At 39.6% G+C, this 9,120-nt stretch overlaps 1 protein-coding gene and 1 long non-coding RNA gene across 3 annotated transcripts; one reads left to right on the forward strand and one right to left on the reverse strand.

The window, feature by feature from the left end:
• Nucleotides 1-659: 659 nt before the first annotated feature.
• On the reverse strand, nucleotides 660-5,107 carry LOC307022858 (adenylate cyclase CyaB-like). Of its 2 annotated transcripts, none has more exons than XM_079655761.1 (6): nucleotides 4,891-5,107; nucleotides 4,073-4,232; nucleotides 3,684-3,785; nucleotides 3,456-3,581; nucleotides 3,127-3,168; nucleotides 660-973 (listed from the first exon to the last, which is right to left on the reverse strand). In XM_079655761.1, exons 1-6 carry the CDS (start codon nucleotides 5,058-5,060, stop codon nucleotides 884-886), a joined length of 690 nt encoding a protein of 229 aa, XP_079511887.1. In that variant the 5' UTR covers nucleotides 5,061-5,107; the 3' UTR covers nucleotides 660-883. The 2 variants fall into 2 exon arrangements, with proteins under 2 accessions (XP_079511887.1, XP_079511886.1); XM_079655760.1 differs by having other exon boundaries at nucleotides 4,073-4,235.
• A 1,193-nt stretch (nucleotides 5,108-6,300) lies between these two features.
• Nucleotides 6,301-7,604, forward strand: LOC307022889. Its single transcript, XR_013803513.1, has 3 exons — nucleotides 6,301-6,382; nucleotides 7,156-7,310; nucleotides 7,499-7,604. It is a non-coding gene; the product is annotated as an uncharacterized lncRNA (long non-coding RNA).
• Nucleotides 7,605-9,120: the final 1,516 nt, after the last annotated feature.

The following is a 9,120-nucleotide window of genomic DNA, read 5'->3' on the forward strand; positions in this document are numbered from 1 at the left end:
ACGCCAAACTGAAACTATGTGCTGCTTCTAATAAACATATTAAGAAACACGTGAGTTGTCTGACTGAACACTTATAGACCAGCTTTTAACGTGTGATGAATGCAGTTTTATTGCTCGATTTTAATTTGAGTTATCTTGTTTTTTTCAGCACCTGATAAAGCGCTTGATAAATCAAATGTATTATTGTAATTATTTACACGTTCTAACTTTGTGCTTAAAATGCTGTACAGAAACGTCCCTCAAGATCAATAGTTATCTTATATTGTATATTTTTATTTTTGCAGTACCAGCGCCACCTGCTGGACTAAAGGAGTCTGTGCTCATAATCAGCTGGAAAAGATATTTGTTATTTTCTTTTAAATTCTTGTTTATTTTAATTTCCATTGTGATTTTTTTATTTTTGTAATTCTTGTGTAGATTCTCACATTTCCTTTATTACTCTTAGGTTTCTTTTCTTATGTATTATTGTATTCTTACATATTTTTCTAATCGTTGAAACACACAATTGGGAAGAGAAACATGGAAAGAATAAGAAGAAGTATAGCCTGATCTTTTTCTGACTCAGTGCTTTAGATGCAACAACTAGACATTCAAATATAAAAAATAACATTCAAAAAGCTTCTACCAGCTGTTTGGATCCAATCACACAGCAAACCAGCTGTTTTTAATTCTTTTATTTAGAAAAGTGTCTACTTTCGTACTTTTTTATACAGCAAAATCAGTCAAAACCTAAATACAAAAGTGAACAGATCATAATCCTTTTTAATCAGATTGTTTTAGCGCAAATACTACAGATGATTTCCATTAAGACGCCTCAATGCATCTGGTAGTCCCTATAATGTGTGTCCTCTGCTCACAGGAGTTATCAGTGTGTCATTCTGTCTCAGAGTCCCTTCAGCAGCAGGTCCATGTACGCGCCCGTCACCAAACTCTGCTTAGAGACTCCCAGCTTTTCCATCAGGTCCTCTGCCACCTTTAATACAAAGGAAAATTCAATACAAATGTTTGAAAAATACTAATTATTATCTGATTGGTTAGCTGGCTTGCTCTGTTGTGATTGGTCAACCGCTTAGAGATGTCCCGCCCCTTATGCTGCGTTAACATCGGACGCGATGCAATGTTTGGGGGCGGCGCGATAAGATGTAAAGTCAATGCAGAGACGCGAATTCGCTCCGACGGCGCGCATGAAGCGGTTGATGCGAATGCCGCGGCGACCTCGAGGTAGCCAATCAGCGGTGAGGATCTCAGCCTGCCGTCACTGACGTTGAACCACAAAACCAAAACATCAGCCGTTAGCTGTTAGCCCTCAGAGCTCACAGCTCCTCATATCTGTTCAGAAACTAGACTAAAGTTAAACAAGTACAAACCACAGACTGTCTGTGTCATGGAGAATACAGTCGCTGGTTTATTTCTGTCTGTAGGCCGTTGTTGTGAGTGTGGACGGTCGGAGCATATACTGCGTTAGCTTAGCCGGTCTCCATTCAGAAAACACACATTTTAAAAGGTGTTCCGCCTGCCGTCTGTCTGCAGACTTGTCAAAGCATTAATTCATGGTTTTTACTAACCGGTATCAGTATGTTGTTACTTCGGCATCATTTAGAAACGTGTATTACAATTAAATCACGGTCAAATATGTAGTTGTAGCTCCCGAGTCAGCGCATCTTGTTTGAATGATGCGAGTAAACACAGCTGACAGCCGCGGTGAAACTCGAGCGATTAGAGCGAAGCGAATATTCGCATCGCGTCCGGTGTGAACGCAGCATAAGACTATAATGTATAATGTGCTGGAGCGCTAGCCAATAGGAGCGTGTGGTGTAGAGTTCCCGTTAGCCGGTAATTACCGGACTATGACCGATAAAATATGCTGAAGACCGGAATATCTAAATCTCTCCGGTCAAAGCGTCCGGTCAAAATAATTTCCGTTTAGCGCAATACCGCATCAGTTGCGCAACTTGCGCCACTGATGTGACAGACAAGAATAGTCCATTCTAATGTATAACACGTAATGTGGAGAAAGAGATGTCCTGTATGGGTTGATTGTGCGTTGATCTGTTGGTAATGCCTCGGGGTTCCGGTGGGCATGTAAACAAATGCATAATGCTGCGCTATACTTTGTGGCCTCACCCGGTTGCATAGCGACACTTATTGTTTAGGTGTCTTTTAATAAGCAGGTAGTCATATCATTAGCTAGAACCAGCTGGATCTGATCGATATGGACATAAATGCGAGTGAAGTGTAATCTGACGAGAGAGAGAGATCAGCTGCTGCTGACGAGTCGACACGCAGCTCTGCATGATCACACGCAGCGGTGAGCGGAACAACACACACTCTTCAGGTTAGAATATCACACGTAGCTATTTTAATTACCTCTCAAGCTACCGTAACTAGTTATAGATATGTTTAGTTTTACTGTCGGGTCACTCATTACTGATCCGCGAGCTGCATGATACTGACGGGCTGTCAGGAGAGGGAGAGAGCGCTCCGTTTATTATTCCCGTGTTATTGTAAATTACTGAACACTTTTGAATAATGTAGTTAATCTACTATTATTAGTTTGTTTAATATTGAATCAAATCAATGTGTTTTAAAGCTCAATGAATAACAAGGAAGACCTTTGACCGGTACTTTTCTTATTTAGTCCGGAAGATTTAAACTTTAACGGACATGTTGACCGGCGAAAAAATATTCTAACGGGAAATCTGGCGTGGTGATGTCACTGCATTCCGGAACTTTGGGATTTGAACATCTATAGTGTACATTAAAAAGAAAGAGAAGTAAAACATGTTTAAAAAGAGAGAATTTTAGAAAGAAGTTACATTTTTTGAAAGATTTTAGAATTAGAAAATAACATTTTAGAAAAAAAGGGAGAATTTTTGAAAAATGTCAGAATTTGGATTGATTTTTTGTTGTTGTTCTGAATACATTAAAAAAAAATGCCAAACATAGTGTCATTCTTTTGGGTCAATGTGTTGGAGCATTAGGGAATAGGAGCGCGAGTGTTCCGTAGTGATGTCATTATGTTCCAGAACTTTGGGATTTTAGCCTTTTTCAGACCATTTACATGCACTAAAACCTATAGAACACACTACAGGAGAGGGAATCAAGACATATGTGGTGCAAACAGACCTTCTGTCCGTCCTCTACACTCTGCTCTGGACGCATCACCACCTGAACAAACAAACAAAAAAGTTAATAAAAGGCAGATGACGGGGGGTCGGGAGGCTGATCTTAATCTAATAAAAAGGTTTTATATTCCTCAAAACTACATAAAAAGTATATAACATTTTGAAACTACACGGAGAAAACTAGACTTTGAGATACTTTTCTGATGATTATGGGATGATATCTGATGATCAGGAGTTGCTCATGAACCATTGGCTTATTGGTTAATTATTAAGAACACTGGTTAAAAGACGGGTGTGTTTCAGAGCGTGTGTGTTTCAGTGTGTGTGTACCTCCAGCTCCATGAAGTTTCCAAGCCCCTCCACAGCGTCCAGGTGAACTCGGGTCTGACCAATCAGGAACAGCCGTCGCTCCTTACGCACCTCCCCTTTAACCCCGAGGGCGTCTGACAGCACCGTCTACACACACACACACACACACACACACACACACACACAAAGTTATTTATATACACTTACATATATTTATAGGTGCATTAAGTCAGTATTTGAGTGTGTTACCCTGAGAGAGGGGGGGTCGCTGGTCGGGCTGATGGAGTAACGCGACAGTTTGGGTCCGTCGGTGTCGGGGCGCTCGTAGAAGATCAGCTGACCGGATTGGTCCTGATGAATAAAAAAAACAAAAAAACAATTATAGTTTCTTTGCCTTCATTTAAAAAAAATATAACACGCACGCACGCACACACACACACACACACACACACACACACACACACACACACACACACACACACACACACACACACACACACACACACACACACACACACACACACACACACACACACACACACACACACACACACACACACACACACACACACACACACACACACACACACACACACACACACACACACACACACACACACACACACACACACACACACCATGAAGTCTCGCAGCTTCAGGCGTCCCTGGGTGCAGCTGAAGAACGTGTCGTGCTGTTTGATGATCGTGCCCTCTGATTGGCTGAGCTCTGCTGCCCTTGCGGCGAATCGCGTCGGGTCGCTCACTTTGGCTTTGATCTCCACATTAGACGGCATGACTCTACTGAGCATGTGCACAAAGGAGAAACTATCAAATTACAGGATTTCAGAAAAAAGTGAGAATTTTTGAAAAAGTGAGCATTTTTGAAAAAATGATTTTTTTTTTTTAATGACAGAATTTGGATTATCTGAGAATTTTTGAAGAAAATTGAATTTTTGAAAGAAGTTAATTTTTTGAAAAAAAGTTAAAAAAAATGTATGTTAAAGTGAGAAGTTTAGAAAATGTAGACGAAAACTCTTACACTCTGAATTAAAGCAAATTTTGAGTAGAAAATAAAAATGAAACATCTCATAATAGAGAATACAACTTAAAAAAATGGTAAACATTTACAAGTTGACCATACAATATACGTAGCCTATATGTAGACCATCTGTCAAATAAACACAATGAAGGGTCATAATGATACTTATACTTGTACTTGGCCACATTTTAATTCAGTGTTTATACACTGTACTGCTGGTAGCGTTAGCATAAACATGAACCTGTTACAGTACAGTAAACTACATCATATGCGAACAGCATCATCACATGGGCCAGCTTGTTAGCTGCTAACTCAAGCTAACAAACATCATATTAAAGTTAACGGACAGCTAACAGAGAGCACATGAATACAAACTGAACCTGACACTGCTGACAGAAGTTAAGTTTGTAGTTTAACCTGTTATCCGTGTCTCTGTCTCTCCGTGTGTTCACACTAGATTTTCCCGCGAAAAAACCCCTCCGGGGCGGAGCAGCAGCGATCTGAGAGCAGCTGGAGGACCAGGAAGAGGACCGGGAGAAGCGGGTAAACTGACTGCAGATCAGTGCTCTATAACGGGGGAGAAACATTTCAACAGGGGGTTCTGCTCACTGCTCCATTTAACAGGAGACGATCTACGGCTGCGCAGAAGACACTGTATAAAGGAAACGAAGACGTCTCACTCCGCTTATTTTTTGCTACATTCAAAGTAACCACATCCACCGTGGCTGCTTTTTAAGGAATACTTCTTAATATGTATATATGTGTCTGTTAATAATGTGTTTATTTTGCTATTAGTATTATGTTTTATTTTATGATGTAAGATATTTGTTCTGTTTCAGGCATTTTTATATTTTAATCACATTTTTTATCTTATTTTCTATTTTTATTCTTACTCTTTTATTTCAATTTCTATGTTTTTCTTCTATCATTATTTTATAAAAACAGTACTTTACAAAGGGGGAGAGACACATTTCTACAGGGGGGTTCTCCTCATGGAAGGTCCGCCTCCCTTTCTTCAGAGACGATCTTCGGCTGCGCAGAAGAAACTGTGTAAAGGAAACGAAGACGTATCACACTGCTCCTTTTAGTAACAGCATAAAACATGCCTGCCTTTCAAATAAATGCTAATCATTTTTTTATTTATATTTTAATTGTATGTTTTTTTAATTCTTTGGATAATTTCTTACATAATTTTTTCTGTACGTTGATTTTAATTTCGATATATCTATTGTATTATTATTCATAGCATCATTTATTATAATTTTATCCAAAAGAATCTGCATTTTCAACAAGATACAATTTCAGAAAACTTGTCAATTAAGTCCTTATTGCAAATATTTATTATGGGATGTTTAATGGTGATATCTAGTGAGTAAGTAGTACGTAATTTCCCCTCTTGTAGTGTCTCTTCTTACTGACTTTTAATGATATGACTTCATTCAGTATTTCTATTTATACCTGTTCACCTCCACTCCTATGTATGCCAACACACAAACACACACACACACACACACACACACACACACACACACACACACACACACGCACACACACACACACACACACACACACACACACACACACACACACACGCACACGCACACGCACACACGCACACACACACACACTGCCGAAACATGACTACATTTAGCTCGCCGGCTCATCAATCAAATTGGGCCTGTGTGTGTGTGTGTGTGTGTGTGTTTTGTGCGTGAGTGTGTGTTTTGTGTGTGTGTGTGTTTTGTGCGTGAGTGTGCGATGCCTGGCATTACTGGGCAACTGTAGAGAGTCGAGGTGGGAGGAGAGAGAGAGAGAGAGAGAGATGGAGGGGGAGGCAGAGGTTGTTTGGCATTTGTGAAAATACTAATGAGGAAAGAAGGAGCAGCGAAGAGGACAAACAAAGACGTCTGTGAGTAAAACACTTTAAATATAACAGTAATTAAGTTATAAAGTATCGAGAGTGGGTCTGTGTGTCCGTGTCAGAGAAACCGTATGAAGTGGTGCAGGGATGTCGTATTTCTGTGTTGAACTCCCCATAAATCTAATGGTGGTTTTTCCATTGGATTTTAGATTATTGCAGAAACTTCTCTCAAGCGTTTCTGATACTTACGGGTTTTGTAGTGAGAGAAAATAGGGAGGAAATTCAGATGAAAGTATAACATTTTACATGATAACATCTTGGGTGTTCTAAGAAATCAAAGTGGTACATTTACATAATATTTTGAGAACACTTTAATGATCAATCATTATAAAACATATCATATATATTATTCTGAAATGGACCAATCTGCACCATGACTACTTTTACTGTCTTTCACTATATTTTGATGAGAATACTTTTCTACTTTTACTTGAGGAACATTTTGAATGCAGGACTTTTACTGTAACAGAGTATTCCTACACTCTGGTACTTCTACTTTTACTCAATAACAAGATCTGAGTACTTCTACTTTTACTCAAGTACAAGATCTGAGTACTTCTACTTTTACTCAAGTACAAGATCTGAGTACTTCTACTTTTACTCAAGCACAAGTATTTATGTTGCATCGTTGGAGGACCTCAGGTCAGAAGAATCTCATTGCCATTGCTAAACTGTAGCTTTGTGTATGTGTATGTATGCTTTGTGAATAATTTCTTAAAATGCAAATACAAGTACTATGTCCCCGTCTCTCTCTCTGTCAGGGGATGACCGTCACGTACTCCAGTAAAGTAGCAAACGCCTCGTTCTTCAGTTTCCACCGTCTGCTGCTGAGATGGAGAGGCAGCATCTACAAGCTGCTGTACAGAGAGTTCCTGCTGTTCCTGCTGCTGTACAGTGCTCTGAGTGTGGTGTACAGGTACACACACACACACACACACACACACACACACACACACACACACACACACACACACACACACACACACACACCTAATGTAAGATACACAAATAGTATTAGTAATGAAAAATAGAAATCTAATCAAAAATACAATTACATTTTAAATTGTGTGTGTGTGTGTGTGTGTGTGTGTGTGTGTGTTGCAGAATGGCGCTCTCCGAACGTCAGAAGAGGCAGTTTGAGAAACTCGCCATGTACTGTGATAAATACGCCGAGCAGATCCCCGTCACCTTCGTCCTCGGTACGTCCGTTCACAAGAAGTCCTGTTCTGTTAAAGGATTCAACTTTATCTCATAGTTCATATATACTGTGGGTGCCCTGTAGGATTCAAACAACACAGATTCAAAGGTTAGTTTGTCAAATTAACGGTAATATAAGAAGTGAAATGAAAAAACACAGGTACATTTTTAACAGAAAAGCATCTCGAAATTGAACTGTAGTTCCACTTGTTTATAGCGTGAGGAGAACATGAAGATTTACTGATCAGGAGGTTAAAATGAGTCCTCTGAGAAAAAGGATTACAACCAAACACACACACACACACACACACACACACACACACACACACACACACACACACACACACACACACACACACACACACACACACACACACACACACACAGTAAAAAAGTAGATTTATTAAGTACAATGTAGAGTATTTCCATGTTATACTCTGTTTTACTTTTGCTTCACCACATTTTCGAACAAATAATGAACTTTTTACCACATTGAACATTTATGTGATTCACAGAGAGGGTATTGAATTCCCTAGTTAGCGGGCTGCTAATGGAAAAAGATCATTAGAGAACAGAAAAACAAACACTAAAAGCAGGAAGTCTGATTCAGTGAACATGTTATTTCTGAACCCTGCTACTGCTGTAAACCTAAAAGAGACGCATTCTGACATGTGTCTCAACTTTAAAGAGTCCTCTCCTGCTGATGTTCAGGTGTATATCAGTATGTAGTGTCTCTACTTTAAAGAGTCCTCTCCTGGTGATGTTCAGGTGTATATCAGTATGTAGTGTCTCAACTTTAAAGAGTCCTCTCCTGCTGATGTTCAGGTGTATATCAGTATGTAGTGTCTCTACTTTAAAGAGTCCTCTCCTGCTGATGTTCAGGTGTATATCAGTATGTAGTGTCTCAACTTTAAAGAGTCCTCTCCTGCTGATGTTCAGGTGTATATCAGTATGTAGTGTCTCTAATTTAAAGAGTCCTCTCCTGCTGATGTTCAGGTGTATATCAGTATGTAGTGTCTCAACTTTAAAGAGTCCTCTCCTGCTGATGTTCAGGTGTATATCAGTATGTAGTGTCTCAACTTTAAAGAGTCCTCTCCTGCTGATGTTCAGGTGTATATCAGTATGTAGTGTCTCTTCTTTAAAGAGTCCTCTCCTGCTGATGTTCAGGTGTATATCAGTATGTAGTGTCTCTACTTTAAAGAGTCCTCTCCTGCTGATGTTCAGGTGTATATCAGTATGTAGTGTCTCTACTTTAAAGAGTCCTCTCCTGCTGATGTTCAGGTGTATATCAGTATGTAGTGTCTCAACTTTAAAGAGTCCTCTCCTGCTGATGTTCAGGTGTATATCAGTATGTAGTGTCTCTACTTTAAAGAGTCCTCTCCTGCTGATGTTCATGTGTATATCAGTATGTAGTCTCTCTACTTTAAAGAGTCCTCTCCTGCTGATGTTCAGGTGTATATCAGTAAGTAGTGTCTCTACTTTAAAGAGTCCTCTCCAGCTGATGTTCAGGTGTATATCAGTATGTAGTG

Source organism: Notothenia rossii, assembly GCF_949606895.1.
Source record: "Notothenia rossii genome assembly, chromosome: 10".
Lineage (NCBI taxonomy): Eukaryota > Metazoa > Chordata > Actinopteri > Perciformes > Nototheniidae > Notothenia > Notothenia rossii.

Coding starts and splice junctions, on each gene's coding strand:
- LOC307022858 (XM_079655760.1), bottom strand. CDS start 5,060: ATGTTTCTCCCCCGTTATAGAGCACTGATCTGCAGTCAGTTTACCCGC. Junction 3,786..4,072: donor TGAAGCTGCGAGACTTCATG/GTGTGTGTGTGT, acceptor TTTATTCATCAG/GACCAATCCGGTCAGCTGAT. Junction 3,169..3,455: donor GAAACTTCATGGAGCTGGAG/GTACACACACAC, acceptor TTGTTTGTTCAG/GTGGTGATGCGTCCAGAGCA.